Source organism: Camelus ferus, chromosome 34, assembly GCF_009834535.1.
Source record: "Camelus ferus isolate YT-003-E chromosome 34, BCGSAC_Cfer_1.0, whole genome shotgun sequence".
NCBI classification, from domain to species: Eukaryota; Metazoa; Chordata; class Mammalia; order Artiodactyla; family Camelidae; genus Camelus; species Camelus ferus.
The window spans coordinates 4,358,355-4,382,369 of NC_045729.1; the positions used below are offsets into that span (position 1 = coordinate 4,358,355).

The 24,015-nt window shown below is 39.8% G+C and overlaps 1 protein-coding gene across 2 annotated transcripts in view; it reads left to right on the forward strand.

The window, feature by feature from the left end:
* The window catches only part of INTS13 (integrator complex subunit 13), a 28,539-nt gene extending 23,494 nt beyond the window's left edge, over nucleotides 1-5,045 (forward strand). For both annotated transcript variants that reach the window (XM_032473499.1, XM_006184557.3), the window contains exons 16-17: nucleotides 3,506-3,641; nucleotides 4,441-5,045. In XM_032473499.1, the coding sequence (XP_032329390.1) occupies nucleotides 3,506-3,641; nucleotides 4,441-4,480 (176 nt within the window). In that variant the 3' untranslated portion in view covers nucleotides 4,481-5,045. The remainder of the gene's footprint in view (nucleotides 1-3,505; nucleotides 3,642-4,440) is intronic.
* Nucleotides 5,046-24,015: the final 18,970 nt, after the last annotated feature.

Sequence of the window (24,015 nt, forward strand, 5' to 3'; positions counted from 1 at the left end):
TGAGGAATTCTAGGCATCAAAGATAAGATTTGGGTTTGGGAGCTCTTGAAATCATTGTAGGCCTTCGTTATCTTGAAGGTAAACTAAATTCTGTTACTTTCGGATAAATGGGAAATGGTCCTGTCCTATGTCAACAGGACTGAGTTCTTCCCACTGTATCTTTACAATACAGTAAGACCTCAGGGCTGGCTAGGTTACGGTTACTGGCAGCTCATCCTTGGGGGAAGGTAGGCTTGTTTTTTGTATGTACTTTTGTTGCAGTATGTATTGTGATTCATGTTAATAGTCTCTAGTTCACTGATTTCTTTGAGATCAGAGATAAGGGTGATCCTACGAGATTTATCTTTCACGTGTTAGTAAGAGAATGACTAAATGGTGGTGTGTCCATAGGGTGGAATTTTTAAAGCCCCAGAATAACTATTGTCACGAATGCCCACTCTTCCCTCTCGCTAATGTGTATCATTGAGATTTTAACTTAAGCAACCCTTTTTTTGAGAAAGACTTCCCTGAACTCCTCTCACAATTAAGTTAAGTGCTGCTTCTCTGTGTCTCCCTTGCATCCCAGGATTAATGCTATGGTAGCGCTTACCGCGTTGGCATTGCTTGACATCTTGCCTCTACTGTTAGTCTGAAATGTTTTAAAGGTGGGGTTTTTAAAAATTTACTGTTGTATCTCTACCACCACAGTCCCTGACCCACAGTAGGAGTTCAGTTCTTATTTATTGAACAAGTAAGTTAATTAAATATATAATAAGTTAAACTTAAAAAGCAGGCTGCACGAAAGAGAAAGAAAAATACCGTATGATATCGCTCATATGTGGAATCTAAAAAAAATAGGCAAATGAACTTACATATAAAACAGAAACAGACTCACAGACATAGAATACAGACTTGTGGTTGCCAAGGTTGGGGGGCGGGGTAGGAAGGGATAAACTGGGAGTTTGAGATATGCAGATACTGACTGGTATCTATAAAATAGATAAACGAGTTTATACTATATAGCACAGGGAACTATAGACAAGATCTTGTAATAGCTCACGGTGAAAATGAATATATGTATATTCATGTATGACTGCTGTACACTAGAAATTGACACAACATTAAACTGACTGTAACTCAGTAAAAATAATAAATAAATAAATAAATTTTAAAAAGCAGGATACAAAACCACATGCACCATGATCTCCACTTTGTTTTAAAGTAAGTTTTTATACACATGCGCACCAGCTTGTCACTCAGATGAGATATCAGCTAAATTAAATTACATGGATCCCTGATGCTTCTCATCCTGGAAACACTACAGAATGGCCTGTATGAGAAGCAGCTTGATTGCAGATCACTTACTGCCCTTGTAACTTTGCCATTCAAGACTGGTACCTGGAACTTGTCTGTTTCTTTCCTTTCATTCTGTTTTACAATCTAAGTTGTATGTGTCTTCTGATCAGCAATTTTATATGGGGCTCTAATGTACCCTGGTTTCCATCTGTTTTGGAAAATGACTTCCTAGGGCTCTCCAAAGTGAATTTTGTGTCTGCTGTGTAGTCTGCATGGAAGGTTGGGTTATCCCAAACATGCCCTCTAGATTTGGTAGAAATCTGTTCTACTCTCTTTGTATGATTCAATAATAGAATAACCAAACTGTAATTTTATTGATACAGGTTGGCATTGAAAAAAACCAAAATACATACAGTTGTTAGAGCAGTAGTATTATGGGTGGTTTTATTTCCTTTTTATATGTTTCGCTGTTTTCTAAATTTTATGAAATGAATATGTATTAGTTTTATAATAAGAAAAAGTTTTATTTTGTTATTTATGAAAGGTTTAGATGCAGTAACATTAACTCTTTTTGTGTACAGTTCTGTGAGTTTAGACCTTACGTATAGTTTGTGTAACAAGCACTACCACAATCAGGTATAGGATAGTTTGATCACCCCACAAGATTCTCTTGCCCTACACTGTAGTCACCCCATACTCTCCTACCCCCAGCTCTCATGGCCACTGATGTGTTTTCTCTTCCTATAATTGTGCGTTTTTCAAGATGTCATATAAGTAAAATCAAAGTGTGCTGCTGTGTGAGATTGGCTTATTACACGTAGCATAATGGATTAGTGGTTCATCTGTGTTGTGCGTTTATCAGTGTTTTTTTTTTTGTTCCATGTGTATGACTAACTATTAGAAACGGCCAACTCCTTTTTCCAAGTGGCTGTACCAAGGTGCATTCCCACCAGCAGTTACTGAGAGTTCTGGTTATTCCGCCTCCTCGACAGCACTTGGTATTGTCAGGATTTTTTTCGCCCCTCTTCTAATAGGTGTGTAGTAGTGTTTCCTCGTGGTTTTAATTCATATTTGCTCTCATGGCTAATGATGATGAGCCTTTTTCATTTGTTTGTTTGCCATCTGTTTGTCTTCTTCAATGAAAGGTCCATTCCAGTATTTTGCTCTTTTTTATATTAGGTGGTTTGGGATTTTTGTTGTTGTTGTTGAATTTTGAGAATTTTAAACTTTATTCTGGATACGAATCCTGTGTTGGAGATGTGATTTGCAGATATTTTCTCCTGGTCTGTGAATTGTCCGTCTCCTAATTGTGACTTTTGCAGAGCAGAAGTTTCTAATTTTCATGAAGTCCAATATATCAATTTTTAAATGTTATGATTATGCTTTTGGTGTTATATTGAAGAAACATTGCACAACCCGAAGTCACAAAGATTTATTCCTATGTTTTCTTTTAGGAGTGCTATAATTTTAGACTTTACATTTAGACTATGATCCATCTTTTATTTTTATTTTTTTAGTAAGGTGCAGGGTAGGGTGAGTGTTCATGTTTTTGCATGCATTTGTTAAAAAGACTGTCCGTTCTTCATTGAGTTATCATTAGAAAAGCCTACCTGCAAGTTTGGCTGTTGGCTGACATCCGGGAATATGGCTTTTGAAATATTCCCCAAACGAGAGAGTTATTTGCCTTATATCTGAACTGAACACCTGCTTTCCTTCTGGGAGTCTGGAATTTTGGTAGTTGTAGTTAGGGAGAGAACGCCTACGTGACCAGTCCCCAGAAAAACCTTGAACTCTTGAGTCTTAAATGTGCTTTTCTGGCAGAAATACTGTACACACATGGCTGCATTTTTGCTGCTGGAAGGAGTATGCACTCTGTGTGAACCCTCATGGGAGGAAGAGAGCGTGGAAAGCCTGCGAATGGGTTTCTCTAGTCTTTGTCTAATGTGTCTTCCCTGCCCTGGTCTGGCTCTGTGTCCTTACTGTGCTGTTGTAATGATTCTCAGCTGTGACTGTAACTTTATATTTAGTCATTTGAGTCCTTCCAGCAAATCACTGAATTAGTAGGTGCTCTTGGGAACCCCTAAACACATACAAATTTTAGAATAAAGGGGCGATGATACTGCTTTAATTATATAAAATAAACAATAGAATTAAGGTTAAATTTTGTTAAATTTGTAAATTTTGAAGTAGTGAATTATTCTTTTTTCTCTTCTTTCGAACATGCCGCCAGGGCCCGTGTCCTTACTTTCTTTATGGAGTAATAGAATCAATACTGCCAATTCCAGAAAACATCAAGAATTTGCTGGACGTTTGAACTCTGTTAATAACAGAGCTGAGTTATATCAACACCTTAAAGAGGAAAATGGGTTTGTATTATTTATTGTAGAAATTAGTTTTGTTAATTGCCTTATCATATAATAAGTTTAAAATAATAAACACTGCTTGTTGGTTGTGTCCAGCAGTTTTTTTATTACTAGTATTATGATCTGATACATGCTACTTACAGAGAGAAAAAAATTACCTTTGATTCTTAGTACCTGTAAAAGACCTGATTATATTGATTGTAAACCTGAATGATCTGTAAACATCATAGAGGGGAAAATCACAGAGAAAACTTAGTATACAACACTGAATTTCGTTTAAAATAACACGGAGAAAGTATTTTCCTAGTTAGTAAAACAATATTAGGAATATTGATTTTAATTGAATAAATCTAAAATCTAAAAATAATTAAAAATTTGTTAGAATAAGTAAGTCTAAAATAATTTAAATGATTATTTTAATCTCTTTTTAAGAAGAAATCCTCTTAAACATGTATTGATAAAGGAATTTCTTTAATGGAAAAGGAAATAAATCCTTGACTAAATGGTAAAGAGTTTTTCCCTAGGTTCTGCTTGGAGAGGTAAAGTGAGAAAAAAACAGACTAGTAGCCTTTGAAATGAAACCTCTGGGCCTCCCTCAATTTTCACTCATCTGTGAGATGAATAAGTAAACTAACCAGGGGAATGTAACTTTTCTAAAGTCCTTTTCTAAAGTTCTTATATTCGTCTGTTGTATGAATGCATTAGGTTTTAATTTCATTTGAAAGTCATGTAAGGAGAAAAAACATGGATAGCTAATGAATGTTTTATTTTACCAACTCATTTTTTTCCTCCTATTTTTCAGAATGGAGACAACAGAAAATGGAAAAGCCAGCCGGCAGTGAAGAGTGACTTGAGCACCTGAATTTAGTATATTGCATAAATATTTTGGACGGAATTTGATACAAGTACTTTTACAGCAAGATTGTATAGTTATGCTGCCTGGACTGGTTTTTACATTTTTAAAATATTTCAACTAACTTTATCTTTTTTGTATTAATTGTAAAATTGGCACATACGTCAAAAATATACATTTGTCCTCCCAAATTAAACAAGTTTATTTTATGGTAAAGGGTATTCCCTCTGGAAATGTTTTTTAAAAAATTCTCAGGCTTCTCTTTGCCAAATAAACTATTAAAATATCTGAAATGCAAAATACCGGAGTATTCCTTTAGGAATAAGATATTCATATAATGATTGACAACGTTGAGAAATTTTTAAGAAACTTGAACAGAATTTGGGTGAGATTTGCAATTTTAATATGAAATATTGCCTGTTAATCTGCAGCATATGCAGTGCTTTTCCAAAAAATAATGTTTTTGTTTGTTTTGTATTTTATTTTAGCTATTGTGTGTGTTGCACATTTAAAAGCAGAGTTTCCAGGTAGTTGGAGTAAATTTATTTACCCATGTTGGATATTACATTTTTTTTTCTGCAAAAAACTTACTATTAGCTTTTCATATTGAAAGAGAAGCATGAAGGAGATTTCTTTGCAGACTTGAAAGAGAGAAAAGTTACTATGTTATTTGTTTTAATCCCTGAATAGAATCTTACCTCCTCATCTCGCAGAAATGTCATGGTCGTTTGGTGTACGTTTGGGGAGGCTTCTTCCTGCGCTGATTCTGGAACCTCATAACATGTTATTTCAGTGTTAAATGCTAATTCTAAGTTTGTCGTTTTTCCTTGAGTATCTGTTAGAGAGGGGAAAAAGCTCTTTGTTTAAATATAGAGTCAATATTTTTTGTTTTAAAAAAAAACCTGGTGGTTAAACAAGGCTTCAGCAGGCTCTCTTGTCATGTCTAGTGAAATTGACACTGTTCTCTCTCACCTCCTGTCTCATCCTTAGCCCTTGCCTCTCCCGTAAGCTGGAGCCATTTTTATTGCTTACCCCTGGGTTTAGATACACACCACGCAAATCATAGAAAAGCATGACCAGCCTAATGAGTACCTAGACTTGCAAGATTCAAGGAGCTGTAACCCAGCACCAACCCACTGGATCACATTTACTTGTGGTTGAGCTCTGACCTTTTGTGTCTTAGTTCTTTTGTTTTTTCTAATTATTTGTTTGTTTATTTTTAATGGAGGTACTGGGGATTGAACCCAGGACCTTGTGCGTGCCAGGCGTGCTCTCTGCTGCTGAGATACTACCCTCCCCCACCGTGTGTCTTATTCTTGATACCCCTTTACCTTGTACCAAGTTGGGGTCCTGGGTTTATTTCTTGATCCAAAAATATTTTCTTTACAACTCGTTTGAAAAGAGATCCTTTTTCACTCTCAGTTTGTGCTTCCTCCTTTCCCATGGGCTAAGGCCATGCTGCCTGTTGACAGACTTATCTACATTTCAGCCTATTTATGCACATATACTGCTGTTAGTACGTTCTGCCAAGTGGGAGAATGTTTCTATGGCAGCATTTGGAACTACTGTACCAGCAGCTTTCTGTATTATTCCATATATTGTTGGTTGTTAAGATTGTCCAGCAGACTCATTCTACCTGCTTAACTAAATGCCTTCTGAGCACCTCAAATTGAGCCCCTCCTCCACCCCCTTCAGAGGGTCAGGCTACGCTTGGTCTTATCTAGAGATACATATTACTGCCTTTTGATGGAAGTGACTATTTCAGGACAAAAATTGAAGAATGACTGGTGGATGCTGGCTTTCTTTTTTTAGAACAGGATCCATATTGAGGATTTTCTAGTCAAGAGAAGTGAACAAAATTTTAATTAAAAAAATCACCATTCATATTGTACTGGAATCTAAGCTTAAGTCCAGGCTTAATGATTGCGGGACTCAAAATTACCCTACAGAGAACAGGAGCATTTTCAGTTACAAAGATCCTGACATCAGTATCATGGTAGCAAAAGATGTCCCTTATTTTTGTCCCCTTGCCTCCCTGAACAATTTGGCATCCATCATGGAGTAAAGGAGCTGTGGCATCTCGTACCATATGCCAAGGGACCTGGGGGAGTCTCACCCACCTGCGTGTTGGGTAACTAGGCAGACAAACCTTGGTCCCAGCTCTGGACCCTGCAGTGGGCCATGAAGAGGCTCCACTCCTCTCAGCCAGTCTGGGAGCCCCTGGAAGACACTGTCTTAGACAGTCACCCATGGACATGAGAGCCTTTATGGAACTCCAGGTTTCTAGATGAGAAGTTTCAGCACACCACTGGAGAAAAAAAAATAAGTGCCTAGAGGCACTGGAGTGAATGAGAGAAACAGCTTCACTTTACCTGGCTCATTCTTCCTTCAAGGCAAGCTTAGGGCCAAGAGAGATCTCAGCCCATGATTTCTCCCGTGGGGGAAAGGGAGAAAGGGAGAGCGTGTGAGCGAGCACCCAGCTTCCCCAGCCGTGTGGGACATTGCCAGAGGGGCTCATTTCTTTCTTGTCCCACCCAGAGTACTGAATCATGAGCTCTGTGACAGGGGGCCAGGTGGAAGGGGTGGGAAGATGCTGGGAGAGTGGCAGATAGGGCTCTCAGAGGGCATTAAAGGGATGTAGGTCTTAACCATTGTAGATTCTATTAGGAAGCCAATCCACCAGTTGCTGGGGACACTTCACCTTGGATTCCCCTCAACTAGCCCATGGGCAGCCCTCTGCATGCCTCACCCAGACGCCCCACCACCCTGTGGCCAGCTCCCTTTGTGTGCTGCTGATGGCAGCAGTGAGAGTGAGCTTTGACAGACAGCTAGTGAGCACATGCAGAAATCTGCAGGCCAGGGCGAAACCACAAACTTGAGCTTTAGCACTTAGCCTGGTAAATTGCAGAATCCAGAGGAAGCGTATAAGCTTAAGAAATCTGCCACAAGAGGGAGCAAAAAGCATGGAGCCAGGTGTGCTCACAGAAGGTCTGAGACGCGTTCAGAAGCCCTAGCAGGGCTGACAGAAGTTACCTGTCTCCCACAGGCAGTTAGTTAAGACTGGATGAGGTGACTGCTTCTTCAAAAGCAAAAAAAAAAAAAAAAAAAAGGCAATGTAAAACTTCAAGGAATATGAAAAACCAAGGTAACATGATAACATGACACCACCAAAGGCTCACAATCTTCCAGTAACAACCCCCAAGTTGGAAATCTGCAGTTTACCCGATAAAGAATTAAAAATAGCTGTTTACCAAGACTGGAATTTGACACAACATTGTAAAATGATTATAAATCAATAAAAAATGTTAAAAACAGCTGTTTACCAAGAAACACGATAAGCTACAAGAAAACAAAGACAATTCAACAAAATCAGGGACAGAAATACATGAACAAAATGAGAAGCTTAACAAAGAGAAATCATAAAAAAAAAGAACCATACAAATTTTGGAGATGAAAAATACAATGAATGAAATGAAATGGAAAAATGCAACAGACAGCATCAAAAACAGAAGGGATCACTCAGAAGAATCTGTGAGACAGGAGACGGAACTTCGAAATTATCCAATCAGAGGAGTGCAAAGAAAAAAGAATGAAAAAAAGTGAAACAAGCCTATGTGCTCTATGGGATACCATCGAAAGGACCGATTTGTGAATTACTAGAGTTCCAGAAGAAGAGAGCAAGAAGGGGGCAGAAAGCTTTAAAGAAATAATGACTGAGAACTTCCCACATCTGGGGGAAGATTTAAATACCCAAGTTTATGCAGTTCATATGTCATCAAACAAAACTAACTCAACAGGATCTTCCCAAAATATATTCTAATAAAAGTGTCCAAAAAAAAAAAAAAATCAAAGACAGAGAATCTTAAAAGCAGCAGGAGGGGAAACAAGCTTGCAGTCTACACAGGAACTCCCAAAAGACTATCAGTGGATTTTTCATCAGCCACATTATAGGCCAAGAGAGGGTGGGATGATACATTCAAATTGCTGAAAGAAAAATCTGCCAAACAAGAATATTTTTACATGGCAAAGCTGTTCTTCAGAAATGAAGGTGAAAGAAAGAACTCTCCCAGACAAACTAAAGCTGAGGGCATCATCACCGCTAGACCTGCCTCATGAGAAATACGGAAAAGAATTCTTCAAGTTGAAATGAAAAGGACATTAACTAGTAACATAGAAACATGAAAATACACTGGTAAAGGTAAGTGTATATAGTCAAGTTCCGAACACTCTAATACTGTAATAAGATGTAGTGTTAACCACTTAATGCCAGTATAAAGGTTAAAGGACAAGAATGTTAAAAGTAACTATAGTGGCAATAATTTATTAAGAATATGCAATATAAAAAGACGTAAACTGACACCTAAAGCATGAAAAGCGTAGAGTTTCTGTATGTGATCAAAGTTATTACCAGTGTAAAACAGACTGATGTCTGTAAGATGTTTTATGTAAGTCTCATCGTAACCACAAAGCAAAAACCTATAGTAGATTCACAAAACATAAACAGAAGGGAATCAAAGCAAAGCGCTTCAGAAAACCATCAATTCACAAAGGAAGGTAGCGTGGGAGGAAGAAAGGAACAAAAGAAATACAAAACAGCTGGGAAACAAGATGACATTACTAAGTTCTTGTCTATCAGTAAATACTCTAAACGTAAACAGATTGAATTCTCCAATTAAAAGACATGCAGTGGCTGGATGGATGAAAAAATATACGTGAGACAAATATACGCTGTCTATAAGAGAATCACTCCAGCTTTAAGGACACACATAGGCTCAAAATGGAGAGAAAAAGATATTCCATGCAAGTAGGAAAGGCAGGGTAGCTGTACTTATATCAGACAATATAGACTTAAAGCCAAAAATGGTAACGAGAGACAAAGAAGTTCATTATTAAGATGGTAAAGGGGTCATTTCATCAAGAAGATCTAAGAATCACATATGCACCCATAACTGAGCACCTTAATATTCTGAGCAAATGCTAACTGATCTGAAAGGAGAAATATTATTGTATTGTAACAATACAATAATAGTAGGGGACTTTAGTACCCTAATTTCAACAATAGATAAATAATCCAGATAGAAAACCAACAGCAACAAAATAATTGTATTGTAACCAACATTACTTAGACCAAATGAACCTAACAGACATACAAAATACTCCATCCAACAGCAACTTAACAAGATGAATAAGTAACTAGGGGGGTAACATACACTATGATAAAGATAATTAATTACACTGCCATTCGTTATAAATGAAAGCTGTTAGGAGAGTATACTCTGAATTCTCATAACAAGGAAAATTTTAAAAAATTTCTTTAATGTATCTATATGAGATAATGGGTGTTCCCTCAATCTATCAAGGTAATCATTTAATGACGTATGTAAATGAAGTCATATACAGTGCTGTATGTCAACTACGTCTCAATAAAACCGGAAGAAATTTTAAAAATACAATGGCGAGGTAAAATTTTAGTAATTCTTTCTTATACATAGTCGAACTCTAACCTAGTGCAGAATTTATTATTTACAGTTGAATTATTTATGCCTTCATAATGAGTAGTTTGGACTGGCAGTTGACAGCATTTTTTACGTTTGGAGATGCGGTTGCCAACAGTGCAATTGTGTTCCATAATGAATGAGTCATTCATTACATGATCTGTTTATGGTAGAGGTGGCCTGGGTGACATCGATTTATAATTCACCATTGGGCTTCTAAAGGGAAATAAGTGATTAGAATTAATTGGTAGTATGTTAGCACAATTAACACAGAGGATGAATTATTTATTGCGTCTCTTTTGACAATCTGATTCAGCAATTGTTTATTTTACCTGATTTCTAGACCAGTTATCCCTGTTTCTCCTACAGCTGCTGACACATTTGGACTTCTGAGCATATTAGTAGTCCTCTGGCTAGGGAGACCCATTTCACTATGGGATGAGGGGTGGTATTTCAGAGGCGGGAAGCACGGCTGCTCTTGTGTCTGTCGCGGAGGTCACGTTTCCTCCCTAAGGTTGATGTTGAGAAGACCCCGGCGCCCCTCTCCACAGCGGAGGTGAGGGTGGAACTTTACTCTCCAGGTTAGGTGGCTTTCGGGGCCTTGGCACATCCATTTCTTGCTCTGTGGTACTTATTAAGGTTCTCCCTTGGAATACGAGGGGCTGAGGAATAAGAAAAGTCTTTTAGTTCTTACAGAAATGGTAATCTGCACCCATAGTCAGCATACCTACACTTACCACCAGGGCCAGGAAGAGACTGCTGATCCGGGGGCTATTTTCCACATTAGATGAGGCAAGAATGCTGCTTTCAATTAATGATCCAGGGTCTGGCTCCAGAATAAGGCAGATTCCACTCTATGCAATGTTCTCAACTATGCCGACTTTGTATTCTGGTGACATAGCAGATGCGAAGTTTGGATGGATGTTTCCCTCAGGTCTCCTTCGTTTAAACATCACTTCCTGAATTTTTCTGTTAGAACACCTTTTCCGAGAACTGCCGCAGACTAAGCATAAGGTTGTTATACCAGGATATGACAGTAGACCCTGGTCTCAGGGTGGTCAATACAATTTGTTCAAGGCTACTGGAGTTTGGATAGTCAGTGAGTTTAGCAAAAAACAAACCAGTCCTCTCCCTCTTCTCTATAAACGAGTAGAAACTGTTTTTTGTGTGCAGAGTGTTAAGTGTGGCAGAGTGTGACTCTGGGCAGCTTCAGTTCAATGGTGAAAATCATCTAAGCAGCCAGCCGCCACAGAATCGGTGGCATGAAGAATAAATTCCTGAGGGAAATATTGTAAATCCAATTCCAGGGGATATCCATATAGTATTTGATGAGTTGAATTAAATTGCAGCCAACTTTCTGAGCCTGAAGGATATTCACTTACTGATTTTATTCCAAGTGCCGGGTGAGTTGAGCTGCTGTCTTCCTGACCATGAAACGTGTCTGGAGGGACTGGGGAATTAAGTCTGTGCCCGATAGTTGCTGTTATCAATTGAATTGGATGAACAACCGTTTGAAATGTGTTGGACTGACCTAGAAGGAACAAACAAGAAACAAATGGCAACAAACACCGCTCTTATTTAAATGTTTAAGGTTGTCTTGATGGTTGACTTATTTCCCTCCATATTCATTTTTTTGCCTGATTTGCATAGGAATGTGCATACATCCTGTATCTGGGTGGTACCACATAAGGAGCCCCAGGAGACAGTGTTTCATCTCTGTTTTTAGCCTTTGATTTGGAGACACTTCCTCCATCCGCTCAAGGGTCAGGTTCTTCCATCTTAAGCTCTGTCTGCCCTTCCTCTTCTGTTTTATTTCCCCCATTTCCCTCTCCTTCACCCTTTTTCATCTTTTCTCTTATCATCAACTGGTAGATTCTGTATTATACAGCCTTGATGCTGCGTCTGCATATTCATCAAGTCTGTAAATTTCTAAATCTCCTGATTCTTTTAGTCTTAAATTATAGTATGGAAGAAGACCTTAAAATTAGCTCGTTAGTACTATCAAGTAACTAAGTCTGGGTTAGAGGGCTTCAGAAAAACAACACTTTGGCAGCGGGCCCAAAGTTCTAAACTGATTGTGGTCTGTGTGTGTGGTTAAAAGTTCAGCAGGGACATTTCTTAGTGTTCAGGACATGAAAGTTATAAACCTGAACAGAAACATAGTAATGAACTACTGCTCTAATTTCAATTAATACATTTAAATCTCAAGGAAGCTAGAAAAAGAATTCAAGCTCTGCACAGAAAAGGTGTTGTCTGGGAGAGAAAGATGAGGTGACGGATTACCGTAAAACCGAGATGTGCTGCAGCATAACAAAGGCGGGTGGCTTTCGATACTGGGAGTCACACTAAGTTGGAAAGAAGAAGAGAGGCATACTCCTGGGGAAAAAAATAATGAATCTGGAAGACAGACTGGGGCAATTACTAGATGAACAGGAAGACCGTTTTGAAGTGAGATCTGAGCACTGTTGCATATTTCATGGGACTGGTTAACAGTGTATGTTCTCACTACCAGGGAGATAAGTTTCAAACAGGCTCAAATTCCATCAGCTTTCTCTCCTGGGTGACAGAATTGCTTACCTGGGGCTGACATGTCCTCAGGTTTCTGAGATTCGGGATGGAGAGTACATGTTTTCAGAATCTTTGTTGCGTGAAGCAATTCATATTTAGTGAGAGACAGACTGGATGTACCCTGTCTAAATGATGTCTCTGGGGGCTTGGTAGGGAATCCAGATAAAATGGTGAGCATCAATTTAAATTAGATGTTTAATTCAAACATAGGAAATCCCCCAGAATTAAAAATCATCCGTGAAATTTTCCACAGAAGTTACCATACAGGTATGCTTCAATATGAAATAAGTTCTAAGTGAATCGCTCTGAGTACCCCAGCTCAGAAAAGAGAAAACGGGCAGAGATGATAACAGGTTGTATTGAAAGAACATTCATCAGATGCCAGGAGCTGCTCTGAGCAAATATTTCCTTTTATCTTCATGACAAATATATTGGGATAGTAATTATCCTCAATTTATAAATAATAAAAATGAAATAATAAAATTAAGTAGCTATCCAAGGTCACACAAATAGTATGTTATGGAACCAGATTTTGGAACCCCTGTCTGACTACAGATACTAAATTCTTAATCACAATACTGCCTGTGTTTGCAGTTTGGTGAATGAGAAGATGGTCTTAATTTTACCAATAGAGAGTGAATTTGTTAGCAAGCCTGTTTTTTTGGGGGGGGGGCGGTGGTAATTAGGTTTATTTATTTATTTATATGGAGGTACTGGGGATTGAACCCAGGACCTTGTGTGTACTAAGCACGCACTCTACCACTTGAGCTACACCCTCCCTCTAAGCCTTTTTCTAAGTACAGTAAACCACAAGGTTGCAACAGATGATTAGTGTTTTTCTAAAATAATTTAGGAATAATAATAACTAGACAGAGCATGGTCTGAGTGATGGCTTGAAGTTCCTTCCAGGTTTGTGAACTTTTAATAAATCTGAATTGTATTTAATTGTGTACAGGGCATAAAATGGTTACTGTATTTTGTGTTGATTTTCCTTACATAACGTTTTCTTAAAATTTTTTCCTCCTTAAAAATCACTATGTTCCTTGTGGAAATACTGAAAAGTACAGGAAATACAGAGAGAAGGAATTCAAGCAATCATAGTATCACCCCAGTTAACATTAGGCACTATAGTTTCATCTTAACATTCTTAGTTGAATATTTTAACCAACATTAGTTAGTTACTACTTGTTGGTATAGAGATACACTGAAAAATATAGAAAACAGAAAACTCAGCAACTACCACAATCTTACCTTGTATGTTGTTAAAGTCAGAAATACTGTCATACCTTGTCAGTAAGTTTTTGGAGGTATATCAGTGATTTAGCACCATTTCAATAGAATCCATGTTAAACACTGTGTTACTTGGTGAAGTTTTGCTAGATTTTAAGAATTTGCTGAAAGCTAAATGTTCTATGTCTGAATACCGGTCTCTAAGAAAATGCATTATAGTCTGGGCCCATACTTTCAAGGTAACCCAGATGCATTTGCAAATTTGGGCAGCTCAGAAAGGGATGAATCAGATAAGCCAGGTAACTGAGTAAATGATGAGGTCTTCTTAGAACAAGATGGAGTTGTCGTAGTCATATCACACGGTGAGTCTTCCTCTAATTGGTTGCTGGGGAAACAAGCAGTTTCCCACAGCAAAAGAGTTCAGTCAAATATATTATTCCGTATAAATTTTGTATTTCTGCTCATGCCAAGAGGTGAGATTGTTTCTGTAAGAGTGGGGAATGAATCAATCTGCTGAGAAACTTTAGGAGTCTCCGGCCCATGATGATGTTCATGAAGATGCTTCTGCCTCAGCTGGCTTGACAGGGGTGACTGGCTAAACTCGAGGGGCAAACGGGAGGCTGCCAGGGTCTCCCTTGCTGAACCTGAAGGGAGCAAGAGGCTGTTAGGTGACTGTGCAAACCCTTCCAGGTAGACTGAGTTAGAGCCACTCCATGTGCTGAGGAACGTTGTCGTGGAAGAGAGTCCCTCGGAAGGTCTGGCTGTGTCCTGTGTGGCCTCCTCAGAGACCGAGGACCAAGAAAATGAGAGGACTTGGCTACATCAAGGAGGGCTTGTGAATACCAAGCTTGACTAACTGATCCCGAGACAAGATCAGATAAAACAGGATGCTTTCGTATTTCTGTGCCGTGGAGCAGGGTGTACTCCGTTATGTCCCACTCTATAGTCTGGTTTTTTGAGTAACTTTGATACTGTAGATGTTCTACTCTGAAGGAGGTCGGGATCTGTGAGTGAAGTCGCCCTTAATACCATAGAAGGAGTGACCTCAGGGAAAGCAAGAGAATGTTCAAGGTTTGCTGTCGAGGACATTTCCATTAGTGAATCCTGTGATACCACCGTACGCAGGGGCCTGTCACTTTTGTGCACCTTGGAGTACCTGGAGTAAAGTCAGGATCCAAGATAGGAGTGGTCTGTCTTAAGGCAGCAAATGAGCTGGGAACTGACCATGCCTCATCCTTAGGGATCCAGTGAGTCATTAAGGTGTGTAATGAAACAGAGAAAGGCTTGCTTAATTCTGTTATTTCATTTGGCCCCATTGTTGTAATCGGGGTAGCTCTCAACTGCCTGGGTCGTCTCTTTTGAGATTTTTGAAGTAACCTCCAACCTCCAACCCTATATCCTAAAATTTGGGCAAGATACTTAGAGGAAGCATGCTGCTGAAACACTTGCATTAGCTCTGGCAGTCTTGTAGAAACCTCATACTCCATAGACCAGTGGAATTGTACAGAGCGACCTTGTGAAGGAATGACTGGCCTAGGACATTCAGCCAACACTGGAAGGTTCCAGAGGTGCTTGTTTATCTTGCTTCTGAATGAGCTCACAGTCACTACAGAAGGATCCAAATGGAAACAGTCTGCCAGGGTGTGTACCAAAAAGAGACAGTCTTGAACACCAAGATTTTCAGCAGGTGCTTTAAGAGTAGTTTCAGCTATGACGGTGGAAAACTCCTTTGAGCCTCCTTGCATCCTAACACTGAAAATTTAACACAGTATGGATTATTGCTTTATTTGGAATCCCTTGTTTTTATGTAGTAGTATTCTCACATACACCATCTTATTGCTCCCTCCAGTAACTAGGAGGGTAGGGAGGACAATCATCACAATCCCTAATTCATAGTTGAAGAAACTGAGATTCAAAAGTGCTTAGCAAAACGTCCGAAGGCACCGAGTAAAGTGCCTGATCCAAATCCAGGTGTTCTGACTTCAAATCAGAAGGTAAGGATTTCAGGGGAAAAGTAGTTTTTGAAGTTAGAAAGTTTTGAGTTATGTAACTGATCTGAGCTTCAGTTTCTTTGAATAGAAAATGGGAACAATACTTAATCTGCAGGGATATTTTGAATATGAATTGACATATGGCACTTTGTGAGCTACCTGGCACCCAGTAAGACTTTCACTCTAACTGTGCCCTTCTGGTTCCTTTCTGTCCCTTCTCCTTGTTTCCCTGTGAGCTTTCCTCTCCTTCCCATCTCTGGGTCCTTCCCTACGTTCTTCCTCTCCTTTCATCCTTCTGCATCCTTCTCTTCCCTGCATCCTCCCTTTTGCTTTGCTTTACTGCATTTCTTCATCTCACATCTCTGCATCTAGACCAACGGTAGATCTCCTCTTAAATGGAACTCCTGGTTAGTAGCCCCTGCAGTTACTAAACATGCTCTTTTAAGTAACATCCTATGATTCAACTTTAGTCCAGAGTTGAGATCATGAGGCCAATGTCTCTAGAAGACTGTGGCTTAGCCAAACACAAACTCAAATGCATTCTCTCACAGATCTAGAAAGGATCTGAGCGTAGGATAGCCCTAGTTTACTGTTGAAATGAACAGGCATGCTAAACTGAAAAGTAGAAAAAAAATGGAAGTTCTTTCAAGAGAAGGAAAATGAGATTTATTTTTAGGGTGACATGATTAGATTCTGCTTTTAATGCATTCCGAAGGCTTCTGTTTCTTTTTGTTGGGGGGAGGTAATTAGGTTTATTTATTTTTGTTTATTTTTTAACGGAGTTACTGGGGCTTGAACCCAGGACCCCACGCATTCTAAGCACACACTCTACCACTGACGTATATCCTCCCCACTGAAGGCTTCTACTTCTTGCCTTTATCTCCAAGACTTTCAAATGTTCCATGGAGTCCACAGGGCTTTTCAAGATCCAGGCTCTGCCAACTTCTCAGCCTTACTTCCTGCCACAACCCAACGAACTCACCCTGTGTTCCAGCCACGCCAAATTGTGTGTGGCTTCCCCAGCATACCATCCTGTTTAATGCTTTTGTAACCACTGAACAGGTCCTTCTTTGAGCCTATGGTGCCTTTCCTCCTCCTCTGGCCAGCTGACTTCAACTTTAAAAATCCATCATGGACATTACCTCATCCCCCATGTTTTGCCAACATTCTCCCCTCAGCTAAGTTAAGCTATTAATTTAGCCTCTGTAGCTTACATATGGTTCTGTTAATGCATCTGTCACATTGTATTATAATTTTTATTGCATTTCTACATCCCCTACTGGACTATTAGACTGAGTTCCTCAGCAATAACTTATTTATATCACCTCCTACTCCCAGCTCAGGGATCTGGCAAATAGTAGGCACTTACTACATGTTTATTGAATGAATGAGTAGATAAATGAACAAAAAAAAAAAAAAAAAAAAGAAAAAATGCATGTCATGGGTGAAAACACTTTATACATTGTGAATTGCTGTGTTAAGAGTTGATTATTACTGGCCTAATCTATAATTTTCATTGTTTTGCATACAAATTCTTTTAGAAGTTAAAAGGAATTTTTCTAGAGAAAAACTTCAAAAATTTAGATTAAGAGGGAAACGTATTAACAACATGGTTACTTCCAGATTGGAAAATGATTTAAGGAAAATAAGAAAATACTCAAAATGTGATTTGTTAAACTATATAGAATTGCCTTTCAATCAATTTAAAAATAGATAATACATGCACATAATATAAAATTCACAAGGCACAAAAATAAAAATCATATAAAATACCCAACATTTCTTTTTTACCCCTGTCATCCTGGCTGCCCAGTCTCTCAGTTTCCCTCCTTTACTGTTACCATAACATTCCAGTGTACTCTATGCTTACAAGGCATACATATATTCCCTTTCGAAAGGGAAAAAGAGAAAGGACTGTTTTCATGGTCCATAAGTGTAAAATAAAATAGCATGAGAAACTAAAACTTGGATCCCAAGAGTTCATTTATTTGGGGAGGTTGTTTTCCAATTCAAGGACTTACCATAATAAGCTTTATTCTGAGATTCTATTGCTCAGCAACGTTGTGAAATATGTCTGCTTGTCCCCTTTGGGATGGTCTTCTGTTCCCTCCTCTTTGTAGTGCAAGGTTTGGCTTCTTCATATCCTGCTCTTCCTCTTTTGACTAAACTCACAGACTGAGCACCACCGCCAGCTGCCCTGGGACTGTTTAACGAGGACACCTACCCAGTTGGAGAAGGAATCAGGCTCACTTCTTTCCTATCCAGCACACGAAGGGTAAAGATGATGGAGGCTGTTCGTGTTTGCTGGAAACAGAAATCCCCAGGCAGTAGCACCATGATTTGGTAATCTCTTCCTTCGTCTTCTAAGGGCAGTCCTTGCAAGGTCTTGCTGGAAGAATTATATTCCAGCCATCTCGGCAGTTTGACGTTGTGAACCATTGTGACCTGTTCAATCACACATGAAATAAAGTCCGAACTTGCCTTTCGGAAGAGGTTTTACATGTGTTTGCTCTGTCCCTACAGCAGAGCACTGATAATGAGAGTTAAATATCTCTGTTGAGGTATAAATGTCAAGTTGCATCATAAACCAGATTTTTTTAAACCTTGAGATAAAGGAACAGACATTCTTTTATCTCAGCCTCCCAAAGTCCTTATGAAAAACATAAACTTTGAGTAGAATTCACAGAATAATCATGAAACTCATTAAAATACTTGGCCAAATGTTTCACTAAAAAATGTTTACCAAGAACCTGGCAACTATTTAATACGACTGACAATTAAGGTTTGTGTCTAAAAATGCTATATTCTATTAAATTCAAATATCGAATTGTTTTTCTTCTCAGACCAGGCTCCTTAGAGTAGACTGTAACTTGTGAGCCTTTAAAAATACATTTTCTTGGCTAGTGTTCTGAGATACGTAAATTATTACAGGGACAACTTGGAAAGCTTGAACCCTGTTCATTTTTAATATCTGTAAGAACACAATAGTGAGCAGATGGGTTAGAGATACTTAGTGCTTACCTGAAGCTGACTTACTTTCCCCTGGAAGGCATTTGGAGAAATTGGATAATAGAATAACTTTCCAATAATAGAGACTGGGTGTGGCACGCCGTGAAGAACTCAGCTTTTCACATGAATAGTGAGTGGTCAGTCAGCGTATTCATGGGGACAGATGTCAGCAACAGCTTAAGACTTAGTATTACTAAAACTCTTCTGATCCAGCCCAGGGACAAGTGGGTGCCGGCGACGTCTGCTCCCGGGCATTTCTTACTGGGACCCATGGCCGCCGGGCAATTAGCTCCACTTGGGTAACTAACTGGATATCACCTCACTGAACCTCAAACTGCTTAAGAACAAAAACAGCGAGATTTGAGCCCAACCAATTAGTACTCATCTATATTCAGAGCAGTAAGTAAGGTTTAGAATCCTTTTGTTTTCATGTGTCATTTGCATCAAGTAGTGGAGAATTCAAATAAAGATTCCCACTGTCTCAGGACATCACTGCTCGGTGGTGACAATAAAGTGAGAGAGAGGGAGCTCACTGATGCTCTTGGACATAGAGCCAGCCCTGCATTGCTTCCTTTAGTGATCTCCATCCTGCTCTACTCAGATTAATATGGGACTCATAAAAAGATGTTAATGTAATAATACAGTGAAAACAAATACAACAAAAAAGTCTTCCTCAGAGGCAGCCTTAAAACAAACAAACAAAACATAAACTGTGATTAAAAAAAAAAAAAGATCTGTGTCCCTGTAATAGACCTGAGAAGTTTCTCAGCACCCCTCTCCCTCTTTTGGTCATAACAGCCTCCCTCTGGGAAAACACCCGTCTCCCACCTCATGACCAAACGATGTAGCTCCCAGTCTCGGTCACCTACCTCTCTGGCCAAAGAGACGAACAAATGACTCTGGGCTGGTCAGTCATGATCTTCAGTGCCTCTGGCTGTGCCGAAAGACCAGGTTTGGGGAGGAGACCCAGGTGAGGCTTACCAGATCCTTTTAGTGTTTTCTGGGGTTTTCTATGAACGTGCTGGGACATAAAACTTCTCCCTTTCCTCTAGGGTCGCTGTTCTAACCTGCAGTTAGCTACCTATCACCCACCCCACCTTCCCCTCCCCACTCCAATGCAGTATTCTCCTAGCACCCCCGGCCCAGCCTCCTCTGGTTTCTGGGACTTGTTATAGAACAGCCCGGTCATATACAGGCACTCTGGAAAACGTCGAATAATCCATAGTGTTCGTTACAATTTATTCCTTTTCGGCTCCCGATGGACCGGCCTCGAGAGCATTTCTTTACAGTGAGCACGATGCGAAGCTCCGCCAGTAGAGGGCGCGGGAGAGACAGCGCGGGAACACGGGGGCGTCCGGTGTCCGCGTGCTCTGCTGCGTTTGCCGGCTCCTGCTTTGCAGGGCGCAGAGAGGTTGTGCGTGGAAGAAACATCAGGGCACTCGGCACCAGCCACACGCTGTCCCTTGGGGACCTTGCAGCCCGGTCCAGGCCCAGCTGGCCACGTCACCGGGACCCTCCTGACCCGGACGCTGGCCTGTTCCAGACCTCCCATCGGCCGTGGCACCCAGACCCTCGCTCTCCAGGCATGCGCACACCAGCCTTGGCGCGCCTGTCCCCTGGAAGATTGCTTCCTGCTGCCTGGTGACTGTGGACCAGCTCTGGCTCAGGTAACCCAGTAAACTTCCCTGCCGTCCCGTGGGCTGCAACCATGCTTTCTCTAAAGAGGCCTATACCCTATTCTTGCGAGTGGGTCCTCCCCCAAGTTTGCTTTTGCTTCGGCACCCTCCAGCAGCCCGCGTGACCCTTTGTAGAGTCCTCTTTTCACCCTTTTTAGTTACTCTTCTATTCTGGGTTAATAATTCTTTACGTAAAACCGTTCCTGTTCAGATTACTATGTTTTCCGTTTCCCGATTGTCCAGACTGATTCACCTCTTATTCTTAACATTACTTTTAGTTCCTGTGTTTGGCTTGCCTCTTCTCTGATCGCCGTGTTGTTACTGTTTGATTATTAGTATTCCACCCCTGAAGTCTAGTAAAACGGGAGAAGCAACGCGGCTCTCACCTGCTATCATGCATATGGAAGCGTTTGTAAATTACAAGGTGACATTTTATGTTCGTGGTTTTACCTCACAGCCCTTCCCTCTTACTTTCTTTATCCCAACCCTCTCTCTCAATGTTTCCAGGAGATTGGTTCTAGACTCTCTCTGTGCCTTAGTTTCTCATACTGTAGCTCCATCTTGCTCTCTTGCTGGAACCATAGGCTGACCTCTCCATTACTATCTTCAGTTACTCTCCACTGTCTAGTTGCTGGAAGATAATGTCCTAAACTCTTAATGTGACAGTCAAGACTTCATTTATTCAACATGCAGGAGGGCCTGTAATGTGTAAGGCACTGTCGCGGTTGCCGGGTGTACAGAAGTGAGTAAGATAGGCAAAACCTCTACTTTTATGGAGTTTATATGCCACAATTTAACCCTTATCTATCCTTCCAGGCTTATCTCCCTGCATTAACATGTGCTCCAGGGGAAAGCAAACAGCTTCTTGTCATTTCCCTGCCTCCCTACCAATGATCAAACCTGAAATAATCTTCATCCTCTCTGTCTCTCCAAACCCTATGCTTTAAGACCCAGTTTAAAACCATCCATGAATCTTCTGTAGACAACTCCCAAGGCACTTAGAGCAGTGATTCACAGATTTTCCCTGAGCAACTTAGAGATAAAATATGCGTTTTTGTAACAGTGGCTCAATTTTCTTTATCCTCAATGGGAAAAGAGAGGGTTTTTGCTGGAATCTTACGTAGGTGGGGGGGGCCATGTATAATTTGAAAGCGTCTCCCCTGTGATTGTGATATGTCTGCATAGAAGGATATGACCCCATCCCTGTTGAGAATCACTGGTCTATACCTTATGTTTCTCAAGGAAATGCGTGCTACTTTGAAAACATCTTCTATTATTTAAATTCCCAACGCTTCATCTCTTTAAATAAATGGGAATGCATTCGGAAGAAGGCATAGGTCTACCACTTCTTGAGTCTTCCCTGCCCACAGTTCCTGCTTGTGTACATTACACACAGAATGTCAAGAAATACTGAAATGATTATTGCTTTTACTTGTAAATTGCAAAAGCAAAACAAAATAAAGTAAAATACTACTCACCTTAACAACTGTTGCCCACAGTTTACTTTTTTTTTTTTTTTTTTGCCAAGGGATTCCTAAGCCCATTCCTTAGCTTGTGCCTCACACTTAATTTTAGATTGAAAAATCAAGGTTATATCTAAATATGAGTTAAAACTATAAAACTTCTGGAAGAAAACTTGGGGGAAAACTTAATGACCTTGGACTAGACACTCAATTCTTAGGATATAAAAAACACATAATTTCTAAAATGGTTAATTTTTTTTAAAGTTAACAATAGCAAGGGCTGGCAATGACATGGAAAGACTGGAGTTCCATACATTGCTAATGGAGTTACCAAATGGGGTAGCCACTTTGAAAAACACATTGATAGTTTCTTACAGAGCTAATCACTTACTTGTAGAATTGATCAAATATATGGTTTTTTATTATTATTTCCAGTGGCAACATAACATTTCAGAACCCAAATTTGAAGTTCCCTTAAAGATTAGCATTTTGCTTTTTAATGAGGCCATCCCTCCTTACGATATTTCTTAATGTATTTTTTCTGCACTTAGATCACCACTTAGCTGTCTCTTCTTTACGTAAACATCTTCACTGCATGACTCCTGCAGAGAGACCACTTCCCATCCTTTAAGTCTAAGTTGCTAATCTTAGACTCTCTTTAAGCTCACCAACATTCTTTCACATGAGAGTGAAAGTAGACATTAAGGAAGGATTTCATCTTGTGCAAATGTTGTGTGAAAAAGACCATTTCGCTGAAGTGATTCCTAGGCGGAAATGTGACTTAGCTGATTGTATGAGAATGATGGCCACCTCTCCACGTTTCCCACATCTGCTGGGGTTCGGCTTTGAGCTCCCTGTGAATAGGATGGAGGTGCCAGGAGGAAATGTGTGTATGCCTCAGAAAGGGAATGTGGGTCTGGACAAACTGCCATTTGTTTCACTGTGGCATCTTGGCGTTAATGACCCAGGAAAGTTAGAATCCATCATTCTGATGAGTCCCGAAAATAGAAAGCGCCCTCCAGTCAACAGTTTGTAGTCTTCTTTTTAGGCATTTAAGGCTTTATCAGCAGAATGATAAATGGAAAGTGGTGAAGTGAATGGGAGGCTGTCTGAATTGGAGAGAGGTAAGGGACCTGATTCTTGTCCCTTTTGCAATTAACTAGATGGTACACCTTGGGAAAATCACTTCCTTTCTCTGGGTCTCAGATGTTGCAATTGTTGAATCAGAGGGGCTAGGACTGGAAGTTCCCTATGGCTTCTTTTGCTTCTTGCCTTTTTATGGTTTTGTGCTGATAGGTGTCAACACCTTACTAAAGTGAATCATAAGAGAATGAACCGAAGGAACTACCCTTGCTTACTTGGCTCTCAAGAGGGAAGCACTTCAGTGATTCCAGAGAGCTGAAGAGACTGAACACTTCAAATTCCATTTCATAATACACACTGATAAAGGAATCCTAAAACAGATTTACTGGGTAGCTTGAGAATATGTGTTTGAGTCCATTAGAAACTTACTGTTCACTTAAATAGGTAGGAACTTACGGATTTTTTTTTTCCTATTCCCCATGACAAGTGATAACAGCTAGAACATAAACAGGACAGGCTTTGCCAGAGTTTGAGATCCTCTGTTCCTTTTGGTGAACAGGATGATTGAAGAAGCAAACAATAGAGAATGACCTCACTCTCAAAAATCTTGGTTTTAAGGTATTTTCCCAGAAGAAAAGCACATTTCATATGCAAGATCTCAAAACCAGGCTAATAAAAGAATCTGTGGCTAGGGAATTCATGAAGTTTTGAGTTTATAAGGATTGGAGGTTGCTCCTTGTTCCCTGAGTACTCCAGCAGCACATATTTAGATACACTGTGTACAACGGTTGCCTAGTAACTGTTTATTTACAGCCACTGTGGGGGCCACTTCCCTGCAGCCTAATTCTAAAGCTAGAAAATTCAGTGAAAACGCAAACACTGAATGATTTATTTCATTGATTATCAGTTTGATTTTCAAACTTCCTGTATTCTTATGTTTTAGGAATTCCAGCTTTAAACTGTGGATTTAAAAAAAATCCAGTCTGAACTTTGCTTTCATTCAGTGGGA